Raw genomic sequence first — 14,838 nt, 5'->3', positions numbered from 1 at the left:
CCTTTGTTATGTTCTGTGTATAACACATAAACAATCACAGTTACTCATTTATATCATATATGTAACACTCCTATATGGACGTTTTTTCCCATACCAACTGTCCATATAGAAGTATTACATATATGATTTTTATACTTTATTTAGAACGGATTCTGTCATATGGTTCTAGCTGGATTCCGAACAGTGACGTGATCCAAGTTATTTTCCGAACATTCAGATCACGATCGGATTAACCCGATTATAGTTTCCGAAAAGTCGTATTTTATGTGGTTGTTGGTTATTTGCAGCAAAAATAGATTAAGGTTTATAATTATTCAATGTAGTAAATAATAACTGCCTTACAGAGCACTTGCAGTTATAATATAAAATGAAGTACAATGATAGGGAGCTTATTTCACTTGGTGAAAATAATGCAGATTTAGAAGGAGTTATGCATCATATGAGGCCTATAGGAAATGACTGGTCGGATTGGTATCAACGCCCCTCATTCAAAGAACGATATTTTAAGTTGATACTAAACATTTTATTTTATTACAGAGTTGCCGAAGAAGAACCGATTGGTATTTTAATATTGGAAAATGCCCAAGTGTCTTATGAAAAACCTCATAGAGGAATACCATTTGCTTTCTCAATTACATTCAAAGTCAACGACAAACTTCGTGATGACGAAGCAAAACATATATTTTCATGTAGATGTGAAAAAGATGTTGCTACATGGGTCATAGCACTTAAAAGGGCTTCATATGAATACTGGCGTTCTCAGTACATTATTTTGAAGACCAAACTTAGTATGAAAGTAGGTGAAGACCCCGTGTTAGAGTACATTAAAAGTAAAAATTGTATTGTGACACATAGTGAAGTTAAAAAAACAAACAAAAAAACATCAAAGTCCACATTTTATAGTAATATTGATATAATTAGTACATGTGAAGAAACTAGAAGTTACTCTGATATCAAGGAAACAAGTGGAACAAGTAGAGACATTGATGTAGATAATTTAATAACATTTGAAGGGTGAGTTCCGCACTAAATATTTTTTATCTATACCTTCAAATATTTTTGTGTATATTAAACATTTATTTTCAGTGCATTATGTTGAAAAATCGGTATGTTTTCAAAGTAGTGGTTATATGATATGACTAAATTTATTTACATATTTTTGCACTGATTAATGAACATACAAAGAAAATGAATACCAAAAAATAATACTTTTAAATTAAAATGTGTCAGTCATGCACTGCTATGTAAACATATTTATAGAATGCATTGAAACAATGTATTTATGAGTGGTATATTGTTGATGTTAACACTGATAACAGTTGTGTTATTTATTGTCAATGATACTTTTTAAAACCATATTGTGGCAATGAAATAGCAAATTTATGGAAACAGCGATTTAATTTAACCCGGGAACGGTCGCTACTATTTTCATAATCCGATGAGTCGCCTGTTAGATTTTATCCAAGAATTAGAGTTTGTCATTAATGTAAAAAAAATATTTTTTTAATAAGTCTATTTATGAATATTATTACAAATTTTAAAAAAATAGTTAGCAAAATAAAGTTAAAAAATGGATTAAGAAAGTTTCTTCACAGAATAGGGAATATACTAATACCTATTTTTAAGAACAGCTTAAAAATATAAACTACAAAGATTCTTCAGTAGAATTATTACTACAATTCAATACAAATATAAGTAATTGTTTGACTGTGTTCTTTGCAAACTGAAGAGACACAAGTTTCACACTGATGTTGTGTAAATTAGTTCCTTCTTATGGGGCAATATCTACATCTTACTTTTTGCTGATTCTGCTGATCTTGTAATGGAGCTATAGTCTGCGTTGGTCTTTTGCCAATAACGTTAGATATTTTTTGTCAAAAAGGAATAGAAGAGCGCCTAATTAGATGAGGTAATGCCAACTGTTTTGAGAGATCTGAAATAAAAAGTCTCCTTGCTTCTATCTCACCCATGTTATGTTTCTGAAATATTTGGGAATTTATTGTAGCAATATTTAATAGAGTAAAAAAACTGTTAGTAGCCAACAATTACTAATTCTGCTAAGGAATATTTGGACTTTAATCAATCTACAACATCTATTCCACCTTTCATGGAATTATAAAATGTTGTAATTTCTGGGTTGTTTGATGGACAGATCTATTGAATCATCATCATGGAGAGTAGATAGCATCAGAACGTTTTTATTACTTCTTGGAATATATGACGCAAGAATACAGTGATTGTAATCTTTCCCGTAAGCAAACATAGTACTGCATACTGGACAATTTTTTACTTGAAAAAACTCGGATGGGATCTCCCGCTTATTCTTTTGTAGTCAGTTTCATTAGAAGTAAATTGTTAGCAAGGGGAACTGGTGTGAAGTAATTAACCATTGTAACGTTTCGTCCAGTCTTATTAATAGTAAGTATCAAACATTTCACTACGTTGGAAGCATCGTTTGACAACTTGTATGGTCCCTTTGGTTGTTTTCTGGCATATATTTCCATATTGTGTGTATAAAACGTTCGCGCATCTGCTAGACCAGGGGTGTCCAACTTGCAAGGCCCTAAGGGCCAAAACTAAAACCTTTGATGTGGTTGCGGGCCATATAATAATTGTGTTAAAGTAATAACAAAATAATGTAAGGTATAAAAATAATTAAAACAAAAAAGAGTATTATTTCTTTTATTGCTCATCGAGTACGTTTTTGTAAATGAATGGAAAATTTATACATATTTTTTTTGAGAGCTAATAGAAACATTGCAATAATAATAAAAAGTTATATCTAATGTGAAGACTGTGGTCGATCGGCTTCATCCACCAATGAGGAATGTCCACCTCCAGTTCAGTTGTAGACAGTCTCATGAGATAATAATAATAATAATAATAATAATCTTTATTAATAGCACTTGGCTAGAACATATACATATACAAAATTCCATATTCACACAGAAAGAAGATAAATAAATCAAATACAGTACTTCCAGATAAATAGCTACAACTTATATAACAATATTCTCTCTTATAAATGTTTTGCACAAATTCTTGAACTGCGACAGACTACCCGAATGCCTGACGCTTTCAGGCAGTTTATTGTATTGCTTTAAACCTTTGTAAAATAAGCTATTCTGGCTGAAATTAGTAGATACCCTATTTATATAAATATAAAAATTATTTTGTGACATGTATCATATTTATGTATATCTCTTACAAATTTACAGTTTTGGAGTAGGTGTTTAGGTACTAAATCATTCAACATCTTGTAAATAAATATCAGTGTTATAAGTTATAATTTGCCTTACACTTAAAAGATTTGTTGTTTTTAGCATATCAGTTATTCTAGCATATCTGTCACAGTTCAAAATCATACGTAATGCCTTATTTTGTTTTTTCTGTAAAATATCTATCTGGGTATTATTCATCAAAAATAACAATGTGGAACAAAAATAAAAATGTGGAGCAATGATAGTTTTATAAATAGTTAACTTAGACCAGCAACTCAAGTTTTGTGACGTACGTCCTAATACATTACTTTTTTTAGCAATTTTATTTGTTATAAATTTATAATGCTCAGAAAACGATAAATTTTCGTCTATTATACAACCTAGGTACTTATACTGTACTACCCTTTCAACCATTTCATTGTCTATTTTAACTACACTGTTTGCATTGAGAGTCAATACCTTATTTTTATTTTTCACAATCATCAATTTAGTTTTATTTATATTAAGTCTGAGAGAGTTGATATTCAACCATTCAAATAAATTACTGAGTTCTTCATTTAGTGTTTGTATTATTTCATCAACATTATCACCTACAGTATATATCATAGTGTCATCAGCAAACAGCTGGATTCTACACTTTTTTATAGTCTTAACAATGTCATTTATATATAGAATAAATAGAGTGGGTCCCAACACCGTTCCCTGTGGTACACCATAAGTGGTTTGAGCAGCTGCTGAAATATTATTATACTTAGTTACTTGAGTCCGATCAGTTAAGTAATCTTGAAACCACTTGAGAATGGATGATCCAAACCCATATTTTTCCATTTTGTGTAATAGTAGCTGCCTGGAGATTGTCTCAAAGGCACGCTTAAAATCTAAGAAAACTACACCGACAAGATGACCCTCTTCCAATGCCTCTTTCCAATTAAACATCACAGTTTGTAAAGCGCTTTCACACGAATTTTTATGCCTAAAACCTGTCTGATAGTCAGTAAAGATTTTATTATCTTCAATATATTTCACTATTTGATCATTAACACATATTTCAAGAGTTTTTCATATGGTGGTACCATATTGATAGGCCTGAACTCCTCACATTTAATAGTATCCTTAACTTTTTCAACTGGGATGACCATACTGTTCTTCCAAGAGCTTGGAAAAATTCCCTTCTCTAGACTGCTGTTAATTATTTTAAGAAATTTGTCTCCTATTGCTTCAAACCCGTATTTTAATATTTGTACCGTGATACCATCAGTATTACTTCCTTTATTTTTCATCTTTTTTACTATTTTTCGTAGATCTGTCATTTCTAAAATTTTAAATTTTTCCATTACGCATTTAACTTCTATATTACTTACAATTTCATTTTGATTATTATTTTTCACTATTTCTTTAATACTGTCTAGGAAAAATATGTTAAATTGTTCACTTATTTCTTTACCTGTGATTCGTTTATTATCAAATATTATTTCGGGTTTAGGTCCCTCATTTGTTTTGGAATTTATAAGTTTTCTTATTGTTTTCCACATTTCTGTGGGGTCATCCTTCAACAAGTCAATCTTATCATTGAAATAATTAGTTTTCGTATTTCTGATCATTGATACAACTTTGTTTCTTTGTTGTCTATAATTGTTCCAGTCCTCATCAGCTTTTGTTACTATGGCTCTTTGATATAGATGATCTCTTAGTCTAATTTCATTACTTATCTCTTCATTCCACCACTTCTTATCTCCAAATTTTTCCGTATATACCACTGTTCTTTCTGGAGCAAACTGATTTAGTGCACATAGTAGATTATCGATTAAACATTCAGCTAATTTGTTTGTGTTTTGTGACTGAGGCCATGCCATGTCCATAAGTTTAAGTTGGAATCCCATTACATCCATAGATTTGTAGTTTCTATAACTTTTTTCTTTACGTTTTTCAATATATTTACTTTTAAGATCTACTGTAATAATTGAATGATCGGTAATTTTAGGGGTTGTTAGTACTTCGTAGTTAATATTCTTTTGGTTTGTGAGAAGAAGATCAATTTTTGTGGATGATATCCTTGTTACTCGAGTATACTTATCAATCAGCTGGTAGATACCATGCTTTGCGATTAGATCATTAAGTTTAATACTATAAAAGTGATTACTTGCCAGATCTATATTGAAATCACCCAAAAGTATAATAATTGCATCCTGGTTCAGGTTTTCCATGAAGTTATCAAGTTTATTTAAGAACTCTGCATCACTTGTGCTCGGTGAGTGATATAAAGAATATAGATAATATTTTTGTTTTTCCAAGACAATTTCAATTCCTGTTATCCATACATTTCTATTATCACTTATATTAAGAATTTCTTTATACCTATATCCTTTTTTTATGTATATTATTGTTCCTCCTGTATGAGCACTTGTAGAAAAACTAATTACCGAGTTATATCCTATAATCTCTATTTCATTTGAGGTAAAATCTTGAGTAACGTGAGTTTCTGAGAGACATATAATATTTGGTTTATTTTGATTTGCAATCCACGTTAGCTCTGTTTTGTGTGTACTTAATCCCTGTATATTTAAATATAAGATACTTGGTCCTGGTTGCTATATTACGTTGTTTCTTCTATGTACTTCAGGATATTTTATTTTTTCTTGTAACTGTTCTACTACTCTTTTATACGCTTCGCAGGTTTTTTCATATGCCTTATGTTTACTATCAATGTGTGGTATTTTTAATATTTCTGCTGCATATTTACAATTTGCGCAACATATATCTCTTGAGTTACACTCAGTTGCTTTATGTTCTCCTGCACATATTTGACATGTAGGTGTTTCCTTTTTGCATTCTTTCGCGAGATGTCCAAACTTCCAGCAGTTATAGCACTGCTTTACATTTAGACTGTCATTGAAAAAACAACTTTTCCATCCTATATGTAGTTTTTTCCTATTCTCAATGCATTCGTATGTATGTACATCCATTTGCAGAATGACATTCATGTTTCCTCTGTATGTTTTAATTTTATGCACTATCTTTAATTCTCTCTCCTCTAGCTCAGTATTTATCAAATTCTGTAAGATAATTTTCTCTATGAGACTGTCCTCATCTTCTAACTCTTTTGGATCTACATTAAATACTATTATCCTAGGATTTTTCTTTTCGGGTATATTTACTTTATATGAATGACCCAAAGAAGTTTTAATGCTTTCGCACACATTCTGTACCTTTTCTTTTCCATTCTCATTGCACTTTATTGCCACTCCTCCATCTCGTATGTACTTAATTTTTGATACACCAATTCCAAGTCCAATGGGATTAATTTTTTCTTCTATTGTCTTTTTTGTAGATTCACTTGTTTGGGCACTATCCTTTGGTTTTACTATTATGACTTCTTCCTTCTGTTTTTTCACTGCCAGACTGTAATCAACTTGTCCATTAGCTAACTTCTTTTTTAATTCATCAATTTCTTCTTGTAGAAGGTTAATTATTGTTGTTTTATCATCTATTATTGTTTCCTTACTCAATAATAACTTATTGAATAACTCCAAGGATTTTCCATTATTACATTTTTGACAGTATAATTTCATTACTCGGGAAGAAAGCTGTAAAACTTTTACTTCTGATGCTGTGAGCCCTCCACAATCTTTGCATATTGCATCTCTACATCCATCACAATCAAAAAGGTCCTTATTTTTAACTTTGATTTGTTTACAAATCTCGCATTTCATTTTTGAGGTTATCTTTCATGAAAATTAAAAGTTACCACCAAATATGCAGATTTCCACAGTGCTTTCAATTATTATAGAAAGACACAACTTCACTTATAGAATTCCTATTCTTTAGCATATATTTTTCCACTTTTTTTTCAGTATTTTTCTGTTATGAATCAAACACGCCGTCAACCTCGACATAACCTTCCTATATGACGTAAGGAAGAATCGGTGATGTTGCTTCTGTTGTGATTTTTAATGTACTTCATGGAGGAAAAGGCACTTTCACATGTGTATGTGCTTCCGAACATTGAAGTAATCTTCAGTCCAAAATCTCGCAGATTTGGAAATTTCTCTTTAGACAGTAATTTGAAAAATTCAGGTCCCCTTTCTTGTCTGGTGATTAGGAACATGTCAGCTTGAAGGTCACATAACTCAATTTGTAAGTCGGGTGGTTGATCGTCAATGATTGCTCCAAGAGGATTATTATAAAGCAGTAAACTGCTTTTGAGACTTTCGATTTCTTCAAATCTTGTATTGAATTCATCAATAACTTGTTGAATTTCTGAATTGCAGCATGAAAACTCAATATTTTCCTCACTATTGAATTCCTCTGCTGGTAGCAGACAGCTAGGGAACTATGTCAGGTTGTTCTTTTCCAAAGCATGTTTAAACACGCTCAGCTTATTCCGAAATCCGTTTATTTCTCCGATTAAATCTGAAACGTCTGGTTTCTTCCTTGACGACTCAAGATTAAACTGTTAAGATGATTATTCAGATCTGTTAAAAAAGCTAACTGTCTTAAGAATTCTGGATCCTTAAGCTTTCTTTCCAGTTCAGTTGTGTCCGATGAAACGTATTCATTGAGGAATGCAGGGATTTCCTTCCTTATGGCAAAAAACCGTTCCATGCACTTTCCTGCACTCAGCCACCTTACATGGTTATACATTAGCAAGTCTCCATACTCAGCCTCTGTTTCCACTAAAACTGCCTAAGTTGCCTGTGTAGAAGAGATCGACTTCCACCTCTAATATTTATAATCTCACTCACGGTTTGAAAAACTTGATTTTGCTTCACTGATTTTCCACATAAAGCTCCCTGATGTATAATACAGTAAGACCCTGCTTAACGCTGTTTCGGTTTAGCGCTCTTTTATTTCAACCCGGAGATTCCCTGGAATCGCTCGCAGCATACGGGGATTCCCCGAAATATTATGCAGCGATAGGTTTCAACTACATATCCGAAAGAGTGTATTTGTATTTCTTGTTTGGTGCCGTTTTGTACATACATATTTTTATTATTGGAAACATTTTTTGACATTATTGTAAGTAGGTATTAATTTACATATTTAATACATTATATATTAGACACATATTATATTGCAGTGTCAAATATTTTGATCTTTAGTTCTTTACTAAGGGTGATAATGAAAAAGAAAAGAAAGCAACCAGAAAAAGCATTTCACTCAAAACTAAAATGGAAGTGATTAGAAGATTAGATTCTGGTGAACGTCAAACTCTAATTAGTGCTTCATTGAATTTGCCAACTTCAACAATAAGGACCATCATGAAGAATAAATAAAAAATACTGTCATCGGCAACTGCAACTACGTCAAGCTCTGCAACTAGAATTACCCGTTCTAGAAATAATATCATAGAGGAAATGGAAAAACGACTGTCTATATGGATTGATGACGAAATTGACAGCAATAAGCCAATCTATCATAATGGAAAAAGCTAGAAGAATTTTTAATTACATTCAGGCTGAGACAATTGACAAAAGTGAATTTCTCGTTGGTAGTCGAGGATGGTTTAATAGATTTAAACATCGAAATAACCTTCACAACATAAAGATTACAGGAGAAGCAACAAGTGGTGATACAAAAGCGGCGGCTGAATTTCCAGCGATATTAAAAAAAATAATTGAACAATGAAACTATCCTCCAGAATTGGTTTTCAATGTTGATGAAACAGGCTTGTTTTGGAAAAGAATGCCGAAACGAACATTTCTATCCCTTGAAGAGAAACGGGCAGCAGGATTTAAAGCTGCAAAAGATCGCTTAACCCTTCTACTAGGTGGTAACGTAAGCGGAGATTTTAAATTAAAACCATTACTAATTTACCATTCCAAAAACCCAAGAGCGATGAAAGACATATCTAAATCAACTTTACCTGTAATTTTGGAGTCTAATAAAAAATCATGGAAAACTGCGAAAATTTTCCAGGATTGGTTCACTGAACATTTCTGCCCGTCTGTTAAACGTTATTGCGAAATTAAAAAACTTGAACAAAAAGCACTTCTGTTAATTGATAATGCTCCAAGCCACCCAACAAATTTACTATCAGACTTAACAACATGCATTCCAGTCGAAGTGGTTTTCTTGCCGCCTAAAACAACTGCCTCAATTCAACCAATGGATCAAGGCGTTATATCAAATTTTAAGGCTTATTACTTGCGGCGAACCTTTAAGCAAATGTTCGAAAAAACAGACGGAGAAGAGAACCAGTCCATAAGAGAATTTTGGAAAAACTACAACATCGTGGATGCTGTAGAAAACATAGGCCTTTTTTAGAATGGGCTAACAGAAAGATCTTTGGAAGGAGTATGGAAAGAACCTCCAATTCTATCAACCGCTTTCTTCACAGCCTCATAGATGTCTTTTCCTTTAGTTGTTTTATAAAGAGGGCAGATATCAAATAACTCCTCTTTACTGGTAAAATCGTCAAAAGTAGTACGCACAAATATTAGGAGTTGACATCTGATTGATCAGTGCTTTCATCCAGATAAAGTGAGAAATATGAACTTTTTAACTAGGCTAAGCATATATTTTTCTACTTACTCACTCATCTTCCTTCTTTGTATGGTTTGATGTGAAAGTGGCACTGATTGAAATTTCTCCGCCATTTTAGAATCTTCAAAACCTTTGGCCATTTCAACGGCACACTTTTTAATTAAATTGCCATCAGTAAAAGGTTTTTTTGCCTTTGCTAGCTCAAGCGACACGGCATAAGATGCATGCAAAGAATGCGTTTGAGAGTGTGATATTTTACTAAACATACAAGTTTGCTGTTTAAGCTTTTTCTTTAAATCAGCAACTAGCGCGCACCGACTTTTATTTGTATACGTAGCATACTTCTTTTCATGAGTTGTTGTGTAATGTCTTCTCACATTGTATTCTTTCGGCATTGAAATAACGTTCTTGCAAACTGCAACAAACACTGCAACTTTCCATTATGGTTAGCGATCAAGTAATCACTCTCCTAACTTTCTTTGTAATTCTTATTCTCACAGTCAACTTTACGTTTTACTGATTTTCCACTCATTACTTTATTGTATTGGAAGGAATCAAAACAAAGAATGAATTCAATAACAGTTAATTCTTCACTCGTGACGTAACAGACTACGTGTCAACAGCACAGTGGCGCGATGGTGGCTAGCGGCGGACGGTCTCAGTAGGCATCGGGGCAACGGTGGGAGGTGTGGCTTGCGTGAACTGTGATGCGCAGTGTTGAGGGCAGTTCTCGTAGTGGTGGAGAAAGAATGTTACACGTCCGCGATGCAGCGCGTGGGCATTGCTTGTGATATAAAAACAGGTTTGAGAGACCGTAATATTTAAATCTTTTTTCACAATGCCCTAAATCAAAATGTATTTTTTTCATGTTGTAAGGTATGTAAGGATAAGGAAAATATAATCCTCTCCGTAAAACATTTCGCGGGCCACAAGGAATGGCATCGCGGGCCGCCAATTGGACAACGCTGTACTAGACTATAGATGTTTATGCCATATTTTGCAGGCGTATTAGCAATATACTGCCTGAAGCGGCACTTTCCTCGAAACGCTTCCAGCTTTTCGTCTATCGTAGCATATTCTCCAATAGAGAAATAATCCCGGGATATCATTTTTTAATAATTGCATAACTGAGTGATGTACGCCAAACATCAGTTTTGCTTATAAAGTATCCCATATTTAGTAAAATTTTCAATCAAGATATTGTAAATTGACTGAGCTTTAGCATCTCCAACTTTTATCAATTTGTAAAAATTATCTTTTACTCAATCTTCTGCTACATACCTCACAACAATACAAAGGTGCTTTTGAGCAGACAAATCAGTAGATTCGTCGATTATTATTGAGAATTTCTTATTTCGTAAATTTTCGTAGATGTTCTTGAAATTTTCATCACCAATGACATTGTTTATCACGGCCGTAGCCTTGGTCCTTGCGCAAACTAGACCATTTGCAATTTTTGAATCCGGAAATGCAGAAGCACACAACTGAGGCAAATGATCCATTAGTATTATTGGTAAATTGTGTTCCGCCAGAAGAGCACATAGTCTGAACTCAGCTGTAACAATAAAATCCAATTCATTTCATTAGTCGAGAAACTAATGAGTAAACAAAAAAATACGTTCTTTAATACTCCAATCCATCGTAAATTTTGCTGATGTATCGGCTACAAATTTGCCATTGGACTGTTAACCACGTTGAAGTTTAAGTTTTTCTATATGTACTTTTGAAATTCCATCCTTTATTAATGTATCTTTGCCGCTTGCAATATTTAATTCTTTTTCGCAACTACGACATTTGACATAGTTTTCTTTTTTACTACCGTTCATAAGCCAGCCTTTAAATTCAGGTTTTTCTTCCCAATCTGTTTTGTAAATTTGAGAGTATTTTTTCATTTTCCTCTTCGCAGAAAATGAGGTTGAAGGTTCTTGGTGATCATTGAGTCGCTAACATTAGCTAAATCCATTGCAATTTTTAAAAATTAAATTCATTCAATTAATAATCTTCCCGCTAGAAAATGTAAGGATATTAATTTCTGTATTATTAAATACTAATGTGACACAAATTATACATACCGAATTTAATACTCAACAATAGTCTCTACAAAAATAATGAATAATAAATCAATGAATCTACTATATATTTATATAATACAACAAAACGAATGCGCTAATAGGGGCCATTTTCATAACTGTCTACTTGCGCCGCTGTCGGAACCTGACAAAGTGTGCAGCCGCCGTGAAAAGGAGACGGCGATCCGTCCTTCGCACTTCAAAGCTGCCGGCATATATACAGGCTGAAAACTTGAAAAACATATGTGCGAAATAATTATTAAAAAAATTGTACGTACCAATAAATGTATTATTTGTAGAAATGCAACTCGCGTTTGTAAGCCTCGTAAGCATCTCCCTCCTTCGCTGTTATATAAATTATGTCGAGATTTCTGGGTGAATCCCCATGATGTAAAGACTACAAGGTGTACTATAGCGCACCAGTTGGGAAGCAGCCAATGAGAATTCGCTCCCAAAATGACGCGCCAACTTGAAACATTTGAGTTGAATACATGATGTAAAGACTACAAGGTGTGCTATTGCGCACTAGCTGGGAAGCAGCCAACGAGAATTCGCTCCCAAAACGACGCGCCAATTTGGGAGCGAATTCTCATTGGCTCTTGAGAGATGCGCAGAACGAGTCGAAAATGAGCCCTCGCGAAGAGCACACCTTGTAGTCTTTACATCATGGGGATTCACCAAGAGGTTTTACACAAAAGACGTGAGAATTTCCGTGTTGAAATTAATTTATCTCTAACTATTAATAGATGGCGGAAGCTGGCGCATTTAATTTATTTCCGAACTTCAATTTCTTGAAAACCTTGAAAACATAAAATATTATTTTTCTAAGCTTAAACTTTGGTAAAATTCAACGTTATTTCGGTAGATCGGTAAATTGAAGGAAATATCAGTAGATCTATTGAAAAATCGGTAGAAGTGGCAACTCTACGTGTGAGAATAATACTAACAACTGCCTTTGCGGCCGACTGCTAGGGGTGTTTGAAGGTTATGAAAAGAGTTAATTACATTGTTTTATTAAAGTTTAGATTTTATTCTTTTAAAAGTAATAGATCAAACTCCTTTTGTAATCAGTAAGTAAATACAAAAACGTTTAATTTTAAAAGATGACCTATTTTATCTACATATTACTTTTCATAGAACACAGATGAGATATACTAGTACATAACCTATTCATGCAACCCAACGCTGATCGTTTATTAATAAAGTAAAAGCTATGTATGAGAAAAATCTATATGTATGTAAACAATATACTGTACCATAAACAATTCAAACAAAAATTTCACAAATTGTGTAATTGTACAAAGGCGAGCTTTAATTTACAAAAGGATTAATTAAATCAAAAAGTTATCATCAATAATAAGCTAAGTGTGTCAAGAGAACGCTGGAAAAGGGATAAAACTAATGTCTTATTTCCAATATTCTTTTGAGAGAATTTGCAAAAACGTTTATTTAAACGTTTGCCTTTCAGTCTGTTTCGTTGTCGATTCACGATTTGGGTCGCTTTAGAAAACAAACGTTCAGATGGGACGGAAGTTGCTACCATGGTTAAATATTTGTACGTAATTGTATGAAGTTTAGGTAGCTGAATCTTGAGGTCATTCCAAATTTCTAAAGGATTCTCATTTAATCTGCCTACTGGGCTGCGCAAGTAAATGGACAGTCCATCAGAAATAAAATCGTCAGATTTCACCATTTTCCAGCTCTTGTGGACTAATTTGTGGTGATCTTCCCACAGCGAAAATTTATCTTCTAGTTTTTCAGAATGACCTGAAGAATTAGATTCGCCGGACTCATTTTGTACAGTATTTTTCATCATTTCCTTGATTTTCGAAACAGCCATAGAGCAAGCGAGTGAGTCTGTGAAATACATTTTCTTAAATCTAGGGTCCAAGATTGTGGCTATAGCGAGAGGAGTTACTCTTTCTATAACACCCATTCTCTTGTCTATCTCTTTCAGGATCAACGACTGCAGTTCTTGGGCAAGAGTCTCTTCTACTTTAAGAGGTTTAATTAAATAAAATAAAAAGAAGGCAATGAATAAGTGGTATTACATTGCTGCTAGTGCAGTACTTATCACCTGACACTTCCTTGGTTACAGCTTCGATAGGTCGCGGAACTTGTAAAACAGAAGAAAGAATAGATAATACTGAAGCAGTAAGCATCGGTGGTGCAGTTTTATGACCAATGCTTATAGTATTGACGACGCTGCTTAGCTCCAAAAACCGCTCGAGCATGTAATTAGTGCTGTTCCATCTCGTTGGGACCTCTTGTGTCAATTTTGTTTCTTTCTGGGTTGCTTTACGTAATGCGTTACTGGCTACATTGCTTTGTTTAAACCAAGTTACAATATTTTTGACTTTGATTATCAAGTTTTGCAGATTAATAAACTGCTGTAAAGCATTTTGTGCCACCAAATTCAATGTATGTGCGAAACATGGTATATGTTTTTTTCCAAAAGCTAAATCAGTAGCTTTTACCATGTTAGCTGCATTATCTGTGACTAGCTAAAACTTTGTCACTGTCTACATCCCATTCAGCACAAGTTTTCAACAACATTTCAGCTATGTGTTCAGAAGTATGTCGTTCATTTGACTTGGTACACTCCAGGAGTTACTGGAAAAAAAATCATTACCTTCCCCAAAGTGTGCTGTTATTCCTAAAAAACTTCTCATGCTCATGGTTTCAGACCACATGTCAGTAGTAAGTGTTATGTTCTCAATATTTGACAACTAATCTTTGAAGACAGTCGAGAAAGCTGAGTATTTATCATCAACCTATCGAGTCATCATTGTTTTACCGGGTAGTTTATAATGCGGTGTAAGAACCTTAATTAAATTGCGAAAACCTTCATTTTCAACAATTGTAAATGGTCGATTGTCTTTACATATCATATATATTAGGGCATTGTTTATAGACTTCTGTATATAGAATCTACAGACACAATAGACTTCTGGCATTTTGGAGCTGGAGGAATAGGAACACATTTATCGTGAAGAGTCACATTTGAAGGGTCGGAGGGAAGAAGGGGCAAAGTCACATTGACCAAATTTGTCAGGAGAGACAAT

General features: G+C 33.5%; 3 protein-coding genes across 4 annotated transcripts in view; 1 reads left to right on the top strand and 2 right to left on the bottom strand.

Annotated features, from left to right (window-relative positions):
- Positions 1-157: 157 nt before the first annotated feature.
- LOC130451427 (pleckstrin homology domain-containing family J member 1-like) overlaps positions 158-14,838 on the top strand; it is a 33,630-nt gene continuing 18,949 nt past the window's right edge. Inside the window, exons 1-2 of one of the 2 annotated variants that reach the window (XM_056790435.1) lie at positions 158-302; positions 538-1,014. In XM_056790435.1, the coding sequence (XP_056646413.1) occupies positions 265-302; positions 538-1,014 (515 nt within the window). In that variant the 5' untranslated portion in view covers positions 158-264. Of the gene's footprint in view, positions 1,015-14,838 lie in introns of both variants that reach the window. The other variant, XM_056790434.1, reaches the window with a different exon arrangement.
- LOC130451424 (uncharacterized) lies at positions 1,032-5,425 on the bottom strand. Its single transcript, XM_056790432.1, has one exon. The coding sequence runs from the start codon at positions 5,423-5,425 to the stop codon at positions 4,247-4,249; it is 1,179 nt and encodes a 392-aa protein (XP_056646410.1). The 3' UTR covers positions 1,032-4,246.
- Positions 4,490-6,931, bottom strand: LOC130451426 (uncharacterized). Its single transcript, XM_056790433.1, has 2 exons — positions 5,386-6,931; positions 4,490-5,345 (listed from the first exon to the last, which is right to left on the bottom strand). The coding sequence occupies exon 1, from the start codon at positions 6,929-6,931 to the stop codon at positions 5,810-5,812; it is 1,122 nt and encodes a 373-aa protein (XP_056646411.1). The 3' UTR covers positions 4,490-5,345; positions 5,386-5,809.

Source organism: Diorhabda sublineata, chromosome X (genome assembly GCF_026230105.1).
Source record: "Diorhabda sublineata isolate icDioSubl1.1 chromosome X, icDioSubl1.1, whole genome shotgun sequence".
NCBI lineage: Eukaryota > Metazoa > Arthropoda > Insecta > Coleoptera > Chrysomelidae > Diorhabda > Diorhabda sublineata.
This window is presented reverse-complemented; position numbering and strand designations above follow the sequence as displayed.